Genomic DNA, 17,879 nt, shown 5'->3' with positions numbered 1-17,879 from the left:
TTTGATATGAATAAAACTGAGTTAATTCATTTCTTTTCTAGACTCAATGAGAAAGAACTATCTCTAACTCTTTTAAATAGAGAGATTAAACCCAGTGTAAATGTCAAATGATTAGAAGTATGGTTAAACTCTAAGTTGAATTTTAAATATCACATTCAACAAAGAACTGTCAAGGCAGAAAGACTATTGAACAACATAATCAGACTATCAAATACAGAGAGAGGTCTATCCTTTCAGGCTATGAGACAGTTATATATAGCCTGTATCACATCAGTAGCTGATTATGAAGTTCAAGTTTGATGGAATAATCAAGGGAATTTCACTGAACTCTTTCAAAGTCTGCAAAACAGAGCCTTGAGAAGAATTCTGAGAGCATTCAAATCATCTCCTATTAAAGCAATGAAAATTGAAGCTTCAATTCCTCCTCCTGCTATTAGATTTGAAAAGGCCTGTATGAACTATGCTCTGAGAGTTGTAAAGATGAGCTCAAATCATATAATCAGAGAAAGAGTCTCTTCTTCATTTTCATCAATTAACTCTGGAAATGAACTGAATTAGAATAGATTTCTTGATTGAAATGAAAATAATTCTTCAAAGAAAATGTCTTCTCAACTGTACAGACTATGCTCTCTGATTAAAAATCAATTTTCTTCTTTAAATGTTGAAAAAGTTGATCATGAGAAGTTATCTCTCTGGAGAGAAAAGCTTGAATCTCTTATAGACTTACAAATAAGTGAACTATCAAAAGAGAAAGAATATGAACAGCATTTGAAGAGAATTTCTACAATCAATATAAAAGACTCTATTCTGGTTTATTCAGATGACTCAAAAAATGAGAACTTGAATAGATTAGGCGCAGGCATTGCTTATACTGAAGATAATATTAATTTTATCTCAGATTTCTGAAATCTAGGCTCTGAATGTGAAGTCTTTGATGCTGAACTATTTACAATAGTGAAAGCTTTCAAACTCATTGAAATAAAATCTCATAAAAGAGGAAATTGTTTGAAAGAGGCATGAATATTCTCTGATAGTCAAGCTGCTTTAAAAAGACTTAGAAATAGTCAGATTCATAATGATCAAATGAATCTTGAACTGATCTTAAACTCTGTTTTGAAAATTCAAAAGAGAAGAACATCAAAGCTGATAATTCATCTACACTGAGTTTCTGCTCACATGAATATTCATGATAATGAATTGGCTGATTCAGCTGCAAAAAAGGGTGCAGAATTAAGCAGATCTATTCAAAAAATTGTGTCCTGGTCTTTTATAAAGAGAAAAATAAAAGAATCTTGTTTAGACAAGTGAAATGAAAGCTGGCAGAAACAAAAGAAGAGTATACATTATTCAAGATTTGAAACAAAACCCAAGTGGAAATCTTGTTCAATTAAATGTAAAAAGAAAATATTCTCATCTATAATACAGCTGAAACTAGGACATGACTATTTCAAATCTTATATACAAAGATTTGATGATAGATTTGACTCAATAGAATGCTCATTCTGTAATACAAATGAGAATTCTGAGCATATTGTAATGCACTGTGCATTATACAATAGTCTCAGAGCCAGATTGAAAGAGAAGTATGATCTAAATCAATTAAATATGAGATTCTTATTCTCAACTGAGACAGGAATTAAATACTTAATAGACTTTCTATCAGAAACTCAAGCAGCTACAAGAAAATGGCTAAATTCAGAATTATCTGAGTATGAAGAGGAGGAAATAAATCAGATATAGTCTGTTAAAACAGCTATACACTCTCTTTTAATAATTTGTTTTGTTATAGTCTCTCTTTACTTTATCTTTTTCTTTATCTTTTTCTTTCAATTTCTTTCTATCTATTTATTTAATGTGTCTATCTTTGAGACTGTGTTCTTTTTCTCTTTTCTTTTGTCATGATATTGTCAAATGATTTCAAAGTATCAAAAGATGTTAAAACACTGCAATTTGTAAACAGTTTTTGTATTCTGAGCTGGAATTTTCTGATTTTGCATATCTGAAATTGATGAATGTATAATAGTTAACTTTACAGACATAGAAAAAACCCTGAGAACTAAAGTTCTCAGGTAGATGTCATAGTCTCTGACTGCATACATCTATAATTGAAGAATAATAATAATAATAATAATATTCTCTAGATAGATCTTAAGAATAGATCAGCAGAATCTCTTATAATTATTCTCTAGATAATTCAGCCAGTTCTTAACTTCAGTATAATAGAGATCTGTTATTGTATAGATAATAGCTTCTTCATCTTTTATATCACACAGCTGAGCTTATGAGTCAATTTCAAATACAAACTTGTAAAAGCTTTTATAAATTGTGATTCAATAAGTGATCTTAAGTGATTATAACTTAAGAAAGTTTCTTTTCAGTTTGCAGATATCTCTGAAGATTATGTCTAAAGACTCAGTTCAAGAGTGTTTACAGATAGTAAGTATTTCTTATAGAAAAATAGCTTAATTCTGTAAGAGATACTCAAGAATATTCTTTACTAAGATTGATTTATTCATGAGTTCAGAGAATTTCTCTGTCACAGATACAGAGAATGATATTCTGTGAGTAATTAATAAGTTCTCTAAGACTTCTTTTATAAGAGTTATCTATGATTCAGATGACTGCTTCTGAGTGTCTGCAGTAAAGTTCATAGAGATTGAAGTATACAAGTTTCTAGTTCTTTTAATTATAACAGACAGTTGCTGACTGACTGAGCTTGAAATGTAAGAATAAGTGCTCACAGACAATTATTCAGATGTTTGCAGCTTAATGTAATATATACTATTAATTACTAGAAGTATTCACAGTAGAAAGATAAAATATAGAGATTAAATGTATAATAGTATTTAAGCTGAGTTATGAATAGTATTCATAAACTTCAGTCTATATAGTTATGTGTAGCCAAGAGCCGCTAGCTCTATTAATTACACAAGAGATAGAAATAGAGGTAAAGAATCCGCGAGGAGCGGGATTTCTTACATTAACACTTTTTTATCATCTTATTAAATCACTTAATTCATTCAAATTCAATCTCATCATTTGTAAAGTCAGACTTGAATGTAATGATAATATAGTTATCAGATAAGTTGAAGTATGTATATCAATTCTCTAGATGAATCTTTGATTTTATTATAATTAATGAATTCAATACTGTGTTATCTGTATTAATATACTTTATTACTGTTATTAATCTGCAGAAGTATAATAACTGTATAATGAAATTCATATCTTTAAAGACAGTTATAACTCACTGTCTGTGTTCTTCTTTTTCTTGAAATTCAATCTCATCAAAGTTATAGATATCACAGTAAAAAAATTAATATTAATTAAAAACAGCTTTATATCAATTAAATCAGTTAATAATAAAGCTTATATTCTCATAAGACACTTATTTTAAATTCATGAGTTTTTACTTAACTCATTTATAATCTGACAGATGTTTGATAAATTGATATATTTATATCTTGCTTACTATGAGAGATGCAGTCTCTGAATCTGTATAATACTATCTTAATATATAATTCACAGCAGCTTTAATATACTCAATGATGAATGAACAAAAATTAATATTCAACTGATGAGTTCATATCTTAATTATCTCTAGACTGACTGTGTGACTGTGTCTGAGATCAGAACTAGATTTTTTAATAGTCTCATTATTAATTTAACTGATCTCATTACATGGTTTTAACATTAGATAGTAGTTTCATACTGTCTCAGTGAGACTTACTGTCTACTCTTATCACATTTTTCAAATAAGATCATGATTTTCACTTCTCAATTTAAATTATTTTTATTGCTTTAAATGACTTTAAATCTCATTTGAGTGTTATCAAAAAGTGTTACTTTTTAAAAAATTAAAAATAGTCTAAAAAAAATCTTAAAATGTCTAAAAATAGTAACTTTATGCCAAGAATGAGACTAAATGAGATCAAATGAGATCACTTTCTCATTTTTTTCAAGTCATGATTTCATTTTAAGATCTGATATATAGTCACTTTACATGTTTTTTTAATAGCCAGTTCCAGCGGGATTCACGCCAAGAAATGTATGAAATCAGATCAAATAAGATCAAATATGAAATTCATAATCTCAGTGACCAGTCTAATTATCTCTTTCTGACTGTCATTCAATGCTTAATTCAATGAAATTCTCATAGTTCTTGATTTCTTCTCATTGATTCTCTCATACAAGATGATATATGAGTAGACTGGCCGCCAGAATCATGAATTTCACATTTGATCTCATTTGGTCTGATCTCATACATTTCTTGGCGTGAATCCTGCTGGGACTGGCTATCAAAAAAACAGATAAAGTGACTATATATCAGATCTTAAAATGAAATCATGACTTGAAAAAAATGAGAAAGTGATCTCATTTGATCTCATTTAGTCTCATTCTTGACATAAAGTTACTATTTTTAGACATTTTAAGATTTTTTTTAGACTATTTTTAATTTTTTAAAAAGTAACACTTTTTGATAACACTCAAATGAGATTTAAAGTCATTTAAAGCAATAAAAAGAATTTAAATTGAGAAGTAGAAATCATGATCTCATTTGAAAAATGTGACAAGAGTAGACAGTAAGTCTCACTGAGACAGTATGAGACTACTATCTAATGTTAAAACTGTGTAATGGGATCAGTCGAATTGGTAATGAGACTATCAAAAAATCTGGTCCTGGTCCCAGACACGGTCACACGGTCAGTCTATATATGAGACTTTGAATTCTTGTGACAGAGATGTGATTTTTAATTTTGAATTACTTTTATACATGTCAACAGCTCTTTGCAACTGCTTCTCAGTGTAATTAGAAGATTTAGACATGATTATAATTAATGATGATTATTTGAAGATGAAGAATGAAGATATTGAAAATATTTTCTTTACAGTGTGGTTTTCTGTACACTGTGGCGCACTCACTACAGAGAGTGAGTAAGCATGGCACGGTTAGGTGACTATTAGACACCTAGGTATCTTGCTACATAACTTTTACTAATTGCCCTACTGTATTGAAAGTTTTTTCCCCACAAGAAGATGATGCCACCAGTCAATCAATCAGTTCTACAGCCTTCCCAACACCGATGGTACCTCGGATCGCGAATCGAGTGCGAACGAATCGAAACGCAGGCTCCGCCAGCAGGCGTCCTTGCAGCTTGGAGTGATGGAGACTGCTCATATATTTTGCGGAAAATATCAGCAGATATTGCACCACCTGAGTCTCAAGACCATGTTTCCAAGGATGTTCATCTGGTACATGAGGGTGGCAGCTCCTCAGCGGTGTGGGCTATTGGCAAAAGCGCCTTTTGCAAAGTCAAAATACTGGCATCCTAGCTTGGGGCTTGAGGGGGACACCATCGCATTTGTTAGGGAACACATACCTCAAATCCTGGTACCGGAAGTTATTTATTCCTGGATTGATGAAGATCGGACATTCTTGATTCTCAAGAGAGTTCAAGGTGTGACATTGAGAGATGCATGGTTGTTGTTCTCTTCCTTGCAGCGTGACTTGATCCTCAAGGAAATTGCAAGCATCTGTGACCTACTTGCTTTGAAGACTTCAGCAAAACTTCAGAGTGTATCTGAAAAGGCCTTGCCTGAAAGGTTCCTTGCAGTTGCAAAAGATGGCTTTGTGGGACCTCTCACATTGACTGAGAGTAGAAAATATTTTACTGTCTTAGACTCAAACCTATGTCCCAAAATCGGAAAGGATTTTTATCTATACCATGCAGATCTTGGTCCGGGAAATATTATGGTGTCCAAAGATGGATCTATCACAGGGATTCTTGATTGGGAGGCTGCTGGTTTCTACCCTCACTTCTGGATTGTAACAAAACCGTCGGTTGCGCCTGGTCTCGACTTTTCCCCTCACATCGCAGGAATCGAAGAATTCGAGTGGAGAAAACAGCTGAGGTTGGAGCTTGAGAATAGAGGATACCCTCAAGCTTCAGGCTGGTACATGGAGTGGAGGCGTGCTCGACCTAAAAAGTGAATATTCTCTACTGATCGATCTTTTGAGACATTCCCCCCCCTACGGGACCAGGAGTATACTTCTGAAGACATGGAATGAAGCCCGGCCGAGGACTTGAGCTATGTATGATAGAGTGACAGATACCTAAGTGAAATTGAATATAAGAATAACCAAGCTTCAGCAGTAGGCATTAAGAGTTTGATTATGCACGAGCCTACGATAGGTCCTAAATACACATGTGGCAAATAATGCACTTACGAGAGGTCCCCATGGTGGGTTGCACGAAGACAGAAATGATGATTCTTCCATGCTAACTGAAAAAATATTGGAGACCCAGGCTAATGACTGTAACCCAAACCATTTCCTGACTTATTTGGGAGGGATCTTGAAAAGCAAATGAGCCTATTGCGCGGGTTAGTTGTCGGCGCTGTTCAACAATAATATTTAAATAAAAGCGTAGATTTGTTCTTTGATTCCGACCTTGGGGAGCTCTGCTCCGCAATACTCGCATGTGTCCGCCCCCGACACATTTCCTTTCTTGCACTTTGGGCAATCCATCTTTGCGCACAGGTTTGTTGATTGGATTTATCTAGAAGCAAATTATTTAGTCTTTCCACTGGTAAAACTTTTTGGATTGCAAGAAAAGGGGTTTTATACAGATGTTGCTTTGACTTTTCCACTGGCGTTTTGCTTGTAGGTCACTGAGTTGGATTTTGGATTGAAAGATATGAGTGGTGTAAATTGCTGGTTATATCCTGATGCTTATATAGCCCTGGCTTTATGGATTCAGAAGGACGGAAAAATGGATGAGGTTGGACCAACTATCTGATCGTGTCTCCTATGGCTTACATACCCCCTCGAGTTGATTAATACCCAACCTCACAAATACTTTCAGCCTGAACTCGGCATCTAACCATACGAGACTGGATTGATGCGGCATGCTTTCGTTCAGCTGGGAAATGGTCAGGCTGGCTCAAGTAATTTGTGATTTACGTCAAATCATTGGCGGCCTTGCTTGGTTTGGAATGGTTTCAGCTGCCGCCTTCATGGTGAGTCATAGCAGCACGACAAGCTAGCCATTTCTCCAGTGCATGCATGAGGGCCCGGCGGGGAGCCTGGAAATGGTGCCAAACACCATCAATATCCGTTGCAAGGCAAGAATTTCGCCATGTCCAAGCAACACCTGTTGGAAATTCTGAGAATCGAGTCACGAGGCACGAGCATTGTGTCGACATCCTGACAGGGTCGTATGGCCAATCGACTTTGAATTTAACTAGAGCCTCCGACCAGAAAGTGCAAGTGTGATATTCAGCTCTTCTAATTTCATTCCCATTTTGAGAGATATTCAAGTATACAGCTGTCTATCGTCGCTTAGCCACCATGTGCAAGGGATTAAACGCTTGTAAGTAAGGCCTGAAATTGTTCGCCTCCTTGGCATGCCAACCAGCGCCATGTGCCAAGCAGGAATTTCCCTTGCTTTCAGCAAGTACTTTCCTAATACCGTGTAAGACATCCTCGATATTTCGGGAGATCAACTGGTCCACCTCCTGAAGAAAGGCGCCTCGATACTCATTTCTAAGTTTACAGACCCAGAACGATATCTTTGCGCTGGACTTTCTCATGTTGTAGGCCTTTCCTTGGATGGTTCGTATATGTTTTAAGTTTTGTGAGAATAAACAGAATCGCGCTGCTCAGCAGGTCTTCTCTCCTGAACCAGCTGCCGCCGGTTCTTGGCGGCTAAAGCTTAGGCTGCTGTTTGGGCCTCGATTCCTATTACGGATAGTCAGCATCTCGAGCTAAGACCCAAATCACTTCTCGCCGATCCATGTCTTATTCCTCTCAACATTGTTGACCTCATCCACTCGGAATCAAATGTCATTTATCGTCATTTCAGAGCATCACAGATGTGATTCCTCGCCGCAAAATTTATAAACGCAAGCATACATGTTTTGGGCGTTCACATAGACGACCGAAAGGCCTCGTGCTTTTAAACCCAGGGTCAAAATTTGACGGTCAAAGTCATGGGGTGAACAGTAATTCTGCCTTCCTGTCCTTATTCAAACGCATACTAACGAATCTTTCAAGGTCAAAGGAGGCAAAATCGGGCAATAGAGTCAAACCGCAGCCAGATCTGGAAAGTTCAGACCGAATCTGGCCATGCGAAGGGTCAAAGACGCTGGCAAACGGCACGGCAGATTATCTCACACAACGTGTCCTGATGACTAGCCGAGTTGACTTTGACAATTTTCAGTTAGTGCCATCGAATGCTGCGTATTTGGACCTCAGCCAAGAGTGGAGTTGCGCGTCGGCCAAGCAACTTTTACAACTACGTGCTAGGGTCACCCATCGGCAGAGCATTTTAATGCGGCTCAGCGGTGACATCAAGGGCTCCGAGAATACCATTAAATCATTCTTATCTAGCCTGAATGCCGGACCTACTTGCTCCGCTTTGTCCGAGGATCTTGCGGCTCTATATCTTTCACAGGCGATGAACCACATATACAACTTTAATTTTCATGAATCACATAGAGAAGTTAAGAAGTGGACGCCTAATGCATCAGGAGGGCAGGAGCGCCTGCTTTGGGACCTGATACTTTGTGTCGGCCGCATCATGCGAGGAGAAGGACGGTTCGAAGAGTCGAAGATTTGCTTTGACACTTGTCTTTCAACTCCGGGCCTGCGCGAATCTAAACGTCTCCTCGTTCGATCCGCTCTTGCCGATCTCTACTGTGAGCTGGACTATCTACAGATGGGGAAGCAGAACTTTTGTCTCTCTCAGGCAAATGCAATGGTGGAATTGGAAATTAAAAGATTAAGGCTATCGTCCGGTCAGCACCGCAAAGGATTTCGGCGCTTACTTCTTTCCCTAACGGAGGTTAGAATCAGGCAGGGACGGCACCGAGACGCTGACCTCTTGACCAGAGAGTTGATAATTATTTATGACAACATCAGGGAACCGGACATCGTGGACCGACTTGGCCATGTCCGGGCGCTCATTGCCTTTGCGCGTCTCGCTCCATCGCCCGAGGATGCATTGAAGAGGTGGAAAGATGTTCTACTCTGGAATAAATTCTACAATCCTTTAGAGGAAGAAGTTTTCACCTGCGGTGTGGTCTACCTATTTCTTTGCATTACATGGTACAAACTTGGTGATATTGACAAGAGCAAGCAATGCCTTCAAAACGCGGTGCAAGTGATTGAGCGGAAACAGCGTCAGTTTTTAATCCCGGGGATCGGGACCTATCTCTTTCATGATGTGTGTGATCAGGTATATTCTGAGATATGGCGGTTGGGAGATTCCACAGCAGCGTTGCACAGCCGACTCCAGCGATGTCTAGTCTACCCAACAGCCACCGCGCCAGTCGCAGTAAACAGGACCGGCTAACGACCTGGTACGTCTTCGCTCTCGGGTTTGACTGATGAACGAGATGTCGACCGACGGCGTTTGCCTGGCAGAATAAGAAGATATTCATGGCCATCCAGCAAGTCCCCCAGTGGCCACTGCCAGGTTTGCCGAACTATTTCCAACGCTTTTTGCGGTTATGTTGTCCTACGCCGGAGGGTCAATACAGCCATACGGCCGGGCGCAGCGTCACGCCATATCGGCCGGGAACGGGAAGGGGAAGGGGACCTACGGCTGGGACTTGTTTCTTTTCCCCTTCATAAACATCAGAGTCACCTCCATGACCAGAACGTGACGCCCTGGTTCCTCCGGATTGGGGATGACACGGAGCACCACGTCCCGGTACCGCAGAGCGTTGTTGGAGCCCCGAACGCAGCCGCTCTCGATGAGCGCTCCTGGACGAGAAGACGTGTAGGCGCCATCAGCATCAGCAGCGGCAGCTGCACTGTATACCGCTCGTGTGGGACCGCCGACGTGTCCAAGCACCAGTGGTAGTGGAGGACGGACAGCAGATCCTCAACGCTGAGGGTGGGCTTGCATTCGACCGAGAGATCTAGGCTGTATTCATCCGTCAACGGTCCCAGGATAAACTACATGTGTGGTGAGTGCCAGTTAGATACGGGAACAGGAGGGCCAGGATAGTGTGGTGGGACTCACCTCACTGACCTGCTCCCCAACAATCTCATCCATTTTCTTTCCAGCGACTCTCTTGTAGAGCAATCGGAGGAATTTCCACTCCACCCAGATAGTGCTCTGCTTTGTGACGTTGAACTGGCTCAATCGCCAGTTGGCATAATGTCTAAAGTTCTCACCTGCACATGTGGTGAGATAGACATTGCTGTCCACCCCGTCGAAATTGGTCTAATGTCTCTTGTGTTTGCCTTCTTCCATTCACCATCTCGATGCTCAAACACGGAAGTCTTTTTCTGAATGGCCTTTAGATACTCGGTTCGACAATCACTGAAGAACTCTCTCAAAATTTCTGGAGATCGGCCGAAGCAGGAGACGGACACCTCTTCTCGCTCGCCGGAGCTGCTGTCTTTCTGTTCACACCGGAGCCGGAGCAGATGGTTCCCGTACCAAAAGAAAAACGAACCATTATAAGGTGAAAAACGTAAAGGATTTTTGGCATGCGCATTTGAATGGTCATCGGCATATCCAACGCTGACAATAGAGGAGCGAGCCTTGCGCGCGAATGGCTGGTCCGATACCCAGGTTTTAAGCATATCATGTGCTTCGTCGTAGTAAAGGACGTTTGTTATCGAAGCTTTCGATTGTCAGGAAAGAGCATCACTACAAGAAGGGTCACTAACTGAAATGGATCTCCACAATGTCCGTCAGGTAACGGTACACATATCTAGCCAAGAGCAGGAGCGCCCCGCAGAGGCACAGCAGGTGGGCGCTGTTCAGGTTCCCAGCTAGGACCTGTCGTATGGATGCGGAGATGGCGGTAAATCCGGGGAGGAAGATGTCCACAATGGAGATTTGAGATGGGAAAGTGTGAATTGGCAAAGAACCAGCACCGTTGAATATGTTCATTCTGGAATGGGTGGGGAGGCTGTGGGTGGATTCCTAAACAGATAGTATGTATGACGTGCGATGGTTTTGGAGCGATTGATACACCATAAGTGATCTTCTTGTTTGATAGAGAAATGCTGAAACCAGAGGGTTTTGTTTACGATCTACTGATAGCCAGGGAGAACTCCATTACCTCAGGATGCGGAATCTCGCCTGTTATATGCTGTTGTATTGGACCACGCACATCCATCCACCTAGTCGAGTCAAAAAGTTCCGTGCAACTTGAGAAGCCGGGATACGCCGTTCGTAGCAGCCTAGACCGCGCGAGGCATATTGTGCTGTACAATGTAAATATCCACTTTTGACCTCGTGGTACTGCTTTCATGGGGAATTGTCCAAGCACACAATGGGATTTTGCGAAGCCCTGATGCCAGGGATTCATTTTTGATATGGATGGACATTACAAGTTTTCCCGCCTTGTTATGTGATATCGGTAATGCTCTTCTCTATGTTTTCATGCTCTTTTCTATATGGTGTATTTGCTCTTCCCCCTCACTCTTTTGTCTCGGCTTTGTTTTCCTTCGAATAACCTTAACCAGTATATTGTTTCTACCCATGGAGAGGGATATATATACCTCTCCTTTTTGCATGTTTATATTTACATACTATGTAACTTAGCAGATCGGCAGGATGTTACTTTAACTCTAAGATCACACTAAATAGATTTATCTCTATTGAGGTTTCCGAGTTCAAATTGGGCGATTGTGTCATCATATGCCTTAATAATAGGATCGTATAAAGACCTTTGTCATTGTAAGGAAAGAGTATGTCTCGTAGGGCCCCGCAAAGCGGTACAACACCACAGAATTTTGGAGGGAACTCCCTCAAGATGAATCCAAACCCCATGTATCTGCCAACCCCGGAGGGTGAGACGTAATGCTAATCCATGTACATGGGGACGCCACTGCTGCATGAGTTCTATTTTCAGACTTCGTCCTCGGATACTGTTGGCTGCCGCGCCGTGCTTCAATGCCTGGAGAGAGCATCCCGAGACGAGCACCGAGCACACCGTGACTGCCCCCCATTTATTGGTATACACAGAGGGCTCCCTTCGCCTCCAGATCCATCGTTCTTCTCACTCTGAAGCATAATCCGAGCGTCCCCAGCCCTGGTTAGCAAGTGGAGCAACATCTCGCATCAACGCAAGCTATACGTCAACGGAGAGGTAAAATCGTGACCTCTCCTTCGGCCGTTGGGTATATATATGGCCTTCCCCCCCCCCCCACCCCCACCTTTTCCTCCTCCCCCGACTCCATCTTTCTTTAAATTCCATTTCCATTCTCCATCCACCACCGCAAGAAACTCACCGAAGGGGCCTGTTTGCACGGCCCAAGGTCACCCAACATCAACGAGCGCGTTCAGAGCCATGGCTTCTACCGAAGCTGAACCCCGCAGCACCATTGTCATTAACAACAATACAGATGCAGAGACGGACGCACCTCGATCCCCGCCGCGAGAGCTACGGAGAAAGAGACGCCTTATGGACAATAGCCTCCAAGAATATGAGGTTCTGTTTGATGGCCCGGCGATCCTCAATTCCTCCGCATCCACAAAATCACAGCCGCTGAAACGCAAAATACCCAACTTGAATGCAGTTCTGGCAAGCTCCCATCAGAGCCGGACTTGCCCTTTGCTGATATTAGGATAGGCGACAGCAAAACAAAAATTCACACCGTATTTGAAGCAGGGTCCGCGAAGATCAGGGACCTACAAGAAGTGCAGCGCCTGAAGAAGTGGAACACCGAGCTAGAAATCAAGCACTGTGCAGAGCTGATTGGGAAAAACAAGGAGATCTGCAAGCTTGAGGCTGAGGTCAGCGAGCTGGAGCATCGGTGTCAATGTCCAATATGCTATACCATCCTTCAGAGTGGAAAACCCGCCTGTGCGGACACAGGTTCTGCCCAGTGTGTCTCTTTCCTGACCCAGAGACCTGTGGACCATGTTGTCGAGATTTCACTGGCTATATAAAGAGTTATTAGGTAGCAATGCTTTATCTACAGCACTAGATTCCAATCGTAGTTTTGTAACAGGGACCGGGCATTTGCCTGTTTTCATCAATCTGTGGATAGGGGAACAAATTAGAACTCTTTTAAATTTATCTCAGAATTGCTACCATACTTCATACATAGGCAGTCATGCTGAACAAAGAAGACATATGGGCTGAAAGAAACAAAAGTAGCTGACACACTGCTTTGTGAGTACATAAGAGATGGCTCACATCTGCCAGTTGTTAGAGGTGAGAAGAAGTTATATTGTCATCATCACCTGATTGTAGATTGAACAACTGAGAAATCAGGCTTTCTCATTTTTGAGGATGAGATCCGACTTCTGCCCGAAAAGAGAGTTTTCTTGCGCTAGGTAGTTTTCCTTAAATTAAGCCCCTCCATCAACCAGGGGTCAAATACCAGCTCTTCCGCAGTCGGCCTTTCCTCAGGCATCCAGCATAGAATCCTTTGAAGAAACTCCAGAAGTCCCTTTTTGTTATCTCCCTCGAGATCGTCTGCAAGCCTTTCAAGGGAGATGTCAGGGATGGGTGCAAAACCTCTCCATTGACCTTGAATGTTTTGTCAACGTTAGCAGAAAATACAAGGTCCGCCACTCCGTAGATTTGAACATGTATTCACATACCGTTCTTATCCCACCATATAGAACTCATCTCACTTCGTTCCAGGAACTCCCTAGGAGGAGGTCCCATGATAGCAACCATCTCTGCAAGGTGGAGTGTATCGTCCAGAAGTCGCTGATCATCCCTGGCTTGGAAGAGGGTACGCCCAGCTACGAGGTCCCAAAACTGACCAAATAATAATTGAAGACACGTCAACTAAGCCCGTCAAAATATAACAAAAGGTAATTGTCACTGACCACCATAGCAATGCTCCAAATATCAACTTTATTGTCCCAATTCATCTTGAGAATAACCTCTGGTGCCCTGTAGACATCTGGCATAATATCTTGTCCTCTGTGATCTTCATCACCGAACCTGGCCTCGCCAAAATCTGTTATAATAGGAAGGCACCGTGTGCGGGGAATCCGCCGGCTCTTGTAAATGACGCGATCGCCGAGGACCTTTCTCGGCGCGGGGTGTTTCAACTCAGCCTCTTCGAATACCGAGAACACATTAGGATCGTCAATCTCAAGGAGCATGTTTCTGGATTGGAGATCTGTATGCACAATGTTGGCTGAATGTAGGAAGTCAAGCCCCCCCAGGATTTGTCGTAACGGAGGTTTTAAAAGTTGTATAGCCAGAGTCCCGGTAGGCCGAAGGTCGAGCATCTGTTCCAAACTCAATCCCAATGGTTGTTGAACAAGGCACATGTGAGTGCCATCTGGGCCAATCACTTCGAATGAGTCGTATAGTTGTCGAAAGAGATTTTTGCCGGGATGGCCAGATTGAGATTGAACGGAATTGAGATGACTGTAGATTCTAATCTCATGGTTCGGCTTGGAGGAGGAAACACAAAGCTTCAGTACGACATGTCGAGGCTCACTAGTTAGCGAAAGTGAAGTTAGCTATTAGACTTATTCTGGACTGTAACAACATGATAAATAAATGTACGCACTGTAGATCACGACAGAGCCATACAGTCGATGTCACTCCGTATCCTAGTTTCCCAACAATTTGATACCTGTCGTTGAAAATTTCGCCTATTCGAGCCGGGTAATACTTTTCTGCCTTATACGTCGGAAGGGTTTCTTCCTCAATATTTTCAGAGGCATCAGTCAAGTCAAACCCGGAGCTTGGAAATGTGAGGGGAGACATTAGTTGGGAGAGCGTCATTCTCTGAGCTCCATTAGAATAGTGCGGTACGGCAGAACGTAAAGACAGACAAGGTCGGCTTCTGGAGAATGCGGACCGCACATAAAGATAAGCAAGAGACAATTTAGCAGTCATGTCAAAAACAAGATTCTAAATCACCTGCCAGTCGTACCTTTGAAGGACTGAAAGTTTTGTTGTTCTTCTTTCTGTTAGGGGTTCCTGATGAGACGAAGCTAGAAATAGTAACTTCTGCCAAGCCGTTTTAGCCAGAGCTCAGCACCATTTAGGCCCCGTTCTCCCCTACCACACCACAACCCCGGGCCAGAGTGCCATACAAATTGTAAGGTGAAGTGACCTAGTCATATGCACCAATCTTCTCGATTTTGGAAGATCCCCGACCTGTAGTTGTGGAGATATCCGAGGAGCGATCTCCGCGAAAACCCTGTCCATCTTTGATGTTCCAAAACACCAACGCCAAGTCTCACCCTCGTACCGCCCTTCCCAATCTGGCCCATCCCCGGCAGAAAAATGCAAAAAGATACCTCAGTGATAATATCAAGCATATAATCAACAGACTCTTCTGAAGTGCAATCTCCACAGTCTGTCACCGGTGTATCTAGACTTCAACACCAAGTCTCACCCTTGTACTATCCCTCTCAATCTGGCCCATCCTCAGCAGAATGATACAAAAAGATACCTTGATAACAGTATTCAATACATAATCAGTGAACAATGAGTCAACAGCATATCAACAACTATAAAATCAGTATATCTCAAGATCTGACTGAGTCTTTGATCCCTGCATAGTGAGATATATTAAATCTAGTTTTAATATCTCAATATTCAATAGATTCTGTAAGAAATTGAGAACAGTAACACTAGATTTCTATTGAATTTGAGAATTAACTCTATATTAATATAATCATTGACAAAGTCTTCTATTTTGAGATATAAATAATCAGTTTCTCTACATCTCACTGATAATATTTATATTATCATATAGAAACAGACTTATATTCTCTATAATATCAAGACTCTGAAGAGAGAAAGTCTTGATAGAGAGTATATAGTAGTATATATCTTAGCAGTTTCTATCTCATTCTTCTGCAGTAGTTAATATAAAAAGAAGAGCTTAGAAATAGTTTTTTACTTCTCTTAAAAAAGTAAGATGTTTTTCTCTGAATTTTATACAATATTCTTACAAAGAATTAAAAACAGAGTTGTTTTCTGTTATAATTTCATATTCTTTTAAGTAAGAATTACTTTTTCAGTAGCTGAATAACTTTTATTAATACTTAATTCTTTTTTATACTCTTTATTAACTGATTTGAGTTGCACACTTATTGTGTGAGAAGAATTGAATAATTTAGAATAAAATTAAATAGTTTTAATCAATTTCTCTGTAAAAAATTGATTTATTTTTTGTCAGTTTTTCTCTCAAAAACTGTTATATTATCTGATTTATTATCAATTGATATCATACTTTTTCTCACTGTATCTCAAGAAAGAGATTATAAAGATTTTATTAATTTATCTTAAAAATCAATTTTAGTTTATTAGATTCTCTTCAAAAATCTAATCTAGTTACTAAACTAGTGTGAAAAAAATCAGGTGTTTTATATACAAAAGTCTTTTATTCTTCTTTTGAAACAGTCTGATCAACTTTTCAATTGAAAACAGACTTAAAAATATCTCAATTGAAACAGTCTGATCAACTTTTCATTGAGTGAAAATAATGAGTTCAAAAATACACTCAGTTGATGTAGAAAAAGATGCTTTCTCAAATGCTATTTCTAAGATTGAAATTCTGAAGAGAAGAAAGAAAGAAGAAATAGAGAAATAATAAGTTCTTGAAATACAGAAACTTGAAAAAGTAAGCAAGATTCTTGAAAAACAGTGTCTGAGTAAGATGAATAAAGAAGTTCTGTTAATTCTTCATACTCAGACTAGACAACTACAGAAGATAATCAAGTTCAAACTTGAAATCTTAAACACAGTTTAAAAAACATTGAAAATTTCTAGTATAATTACTGACTCTTCATCTTACTCTTCTTCTCTCTTTTTTTCTACTTCTTCTTCTTCTTTAAATCAGAAGAAAATATATGCTCAAGCAGCTGAATCTGCTATCTCTAAATCTGCTATCTCAAAATCTGCTCAAAATTCTGAGAAAACTGAGAAGAATACTGCTCATGCCTCTATTTATAGAAAAGTGAAAAAGAAAATGTAAAAAGAGAAAAACTTTCAAATCTTCAGAAATAGAAGACTTATTCTCAAAGTCTTAAATCAGAATATTCTGTGAAGAAACAAGCTAAACTCAAATCTCATTTTCAGAAACAGAAATGAAATTAATCAGCAGTTCTTTTCTCAGTTAATGACTGATATTGAAGTTCAAAAATCAGTTATAGCTTCAATTAAGCTATCATTCTTTGAAAACTTCATCATTCTGACTACAATGTCTGAATTCAGTGCTGAATTCCTTATTCAGAATGAGAATCTCTGAAAGTCAGTAATAGAATCTTTGCTAAACACAATAATTCTATCTGAAAGAGATGAAAAGTGAGACAAATTCATTCTTCATGATTATTATTATTATTATTATTATTATTATTCTTCAATTATAGATGTATACAGTCAGAGACTATGACATCTACCTGAGAACTTTTAGTTCTCAGGGTTTTTCCTATATCTGTAAAGTTAACTATTATACATTCATCAATTTCAGATATGCAAAATCAGAAAATTTCAGCTCAGAAAACAAAAACTGTTTATAAATTACAGTGTTTTAACATCATCTCATACGTTGAAATCATTTGACAATATCATGACACACGAAAAGAGAACACAGTCTTAAAGATAGACACATTAAATAGATAGACAGAAAGAAATTGAAAGGAAAAGATAAAATAAAGAAAGACTGTAACAAAATAAATTATTAAAAGATAGTATATAGCTGTTTTAACAGACTATATCTGGTTGATTTCCTCCTCTTCATATTCAGATAATTCTGAATTTAGTCATTTTCTTATAGCTGCTTGAGTTTCTGATAGAAAGTCTATTAAGTATTTAATTCCTGTCTCAGTTGAGAATAAGAATCTCATATTTAATTGATTTAGATTATACTTCTCTTTCAATCTGGCTCTGAGACTATTGTATAATGCACAGTGCATTAT

At 39.5% G+C, this 17,879-nt stretch overlaps 5 protein-coding genes across 7 annotated transcripts; 3 read left to right on the top strand and 2 right to left on the bottom strand.

Moving 5' to 3' along the window:
• Window positions 1-4,841: 4,841 nt before the first annotated feature.
• BDCG_01916 (uncharacterized protein) lies at window positions 4,842-6,230 on the top strand. Its single transcript, XM_045417464.1, has 2 exons — window positions 4,842-4,949; window positions 5,071-6,230. The coding sequence occupies exons 1-2, from the start codon at window positions 4,942-4,944 to the stop codon at window positions 5,990-5,992; spliced, it is 930 nt and encodes a 309-aa protein (XP_045274262.1). The 5' UTR covers window positions 4,842-4,941; the 3' UTR covers window positions 5,993-6,230.
• Window positions 6,231-6,290: 60 nt separating this feature from the next.
• Window positions 6,291-11,691, top strand: BDCG_01914. 3 transcript variants are annotated; one of them, XM_045417463.1, is made up of 4 exons: window positions 6,992-7,475; window positions 7,559-8,004; window positions 8,057-10,957; window positions 11,067-11,691. In XM_045417463.1, the coding sequence occupies exon 3, from the start codon at window positions 8,190-8,192 to the stop codon at window positions 9,354-9,356; it is 1,167 nt and encodes a 388-aa protein (XP_045279842.1). In that variant the 5' UTR covers window positions 6,992-7,475; window positions 7,559-8,004; window positions 8,057-8,189; the 3' UTR covers window positions 9,357-10,957; window positions 11,067-11,691. The 3 variants fall into 3 exon arrangements, with proteins under 3 accessions (XP_045279840.1, XP_045279842.1, XP_045279841.1); XM_045417461.1 differs by having other exon boundaries at window positions 6,291-7,475; window positions 8,057-11,691; XM_045417462.1 differs by having other exon boundaries at window positions 7,149-8,004; window positions 8,057-11,691.
• BDCG_01913 (uncharacterized protein) lies at window positions 9,647-11,365 on the bottom strand (the record flags this gene model as incomplete). Its single annotated transcript, XM_045417460.1, has 4 exons — window positions 10,688-11,365; window positions 10,270-10,641; window positions 10,032-10,186; window positions 9,647-9,964 (listed from the first exon to the last, which is right to left on the bottom strand). Exons 1-4 carry the CDS (start codon window positions 10,911-10,913, stop codon window positions 9,647-9,649), a joined length of 1,071 nt encoding a protein of 356 aa, XP_045274261.1. The 5' UTR covers window positions 10,914-11,365.
• BDCG_01911 (CMGC/SRPK protein kinase) lies at window positions 11,691-15,007 on the bottom strand. Its single transcript, XM_045417458.1, has 4 exons — window positions 14,513-15,007; window positions 13,815-14,439; window positions 13,581-13,743; window positions 11,691-13,506 (listed from the first exon to the last, which is right to left on the bottom strand). Exons 1-4 carry the CDS (start codon window positions 14,842-14,844, stop codon window positions 13,307-13,309), a joined length of 1,320 nt encoding a protein of 439 aa, XP_045274259.1. The 5' UTR covers window positions 14,845-15,007; the 3' UTR covers window positions 11,691-13,306.
• Window positions 12,319-12,920, top strand: BDCG_01912 (uncharacterized protein; the record flags this gene model as incomplete). The annotated part of the gene is made up of 2 exons (XM_045417459.1): window positions 12,319-12,464; window positions 12,548-12,920. The coding sequence occupies 2 exons, from the start codon at window positions 12,319-12,321 to the stop codon at window positions 12,918-12,920; spliced, it is 519 nt and encodes a 172-aa protein (XP_045274260.1).
• Window positions 15,008-17,879: the final 2,872 nt, after the last annotated feature.

The sequence above is a fragment of the Blastomyces dermatitidis genome (assembly GCF_000003525.1).
Source record: "Blastomyces dermatitidis ER-3 genomic scaffold supercont1.2, whole genome shotgun sequence".
Taxonomy (NCBI): Eukaryota; Fungi; Ascomycota; class Eurotiomycetes; order Onygenales; family Ajellomycetaceae; genus Blastomyces; species Blastomyces dermatitidis.
Note: the sequence above shows the minus strand (reverse complement) of the source record. Positions and strands in the feature narration are given on the sequence as shown.

What these genes read in the sequence shown, in the direction of transcription:
- BDCG_01914 (XM_045417461.1), top strand. Translation starts at nt 8,190, where the DNA reads ATGACTAGCCGAGTTGACTTTGACAATTTTCAGTTAGTGCCATCGAAT.
- BDCG_01911 (XM_045417458.1), bottom strand. Translation starts at nt 14,844, where the DNA reads ATGACTGCTAAATTGTCTCTTGCTTATCTTTATGTGCGGTCCGCATTC. An exon ending in TTTGGAGCATTGCTATGGTG is followed by an intron (nt 13,744 to 13,814) that starts GTCAGTGACAAT and finishes TTATTTGGTCAG; the next exon opens with TTTTGGGACCTCGTAGCTGG. An exon ending in TATATGGTGGGATAAGAACG is followed by an intron (nt 13,507 to 13,580) that starts GTATGTGAATAC and finishes AAAACATTCAAG; the next exon opens with GTCAATGGAGAGGTTTTGCA.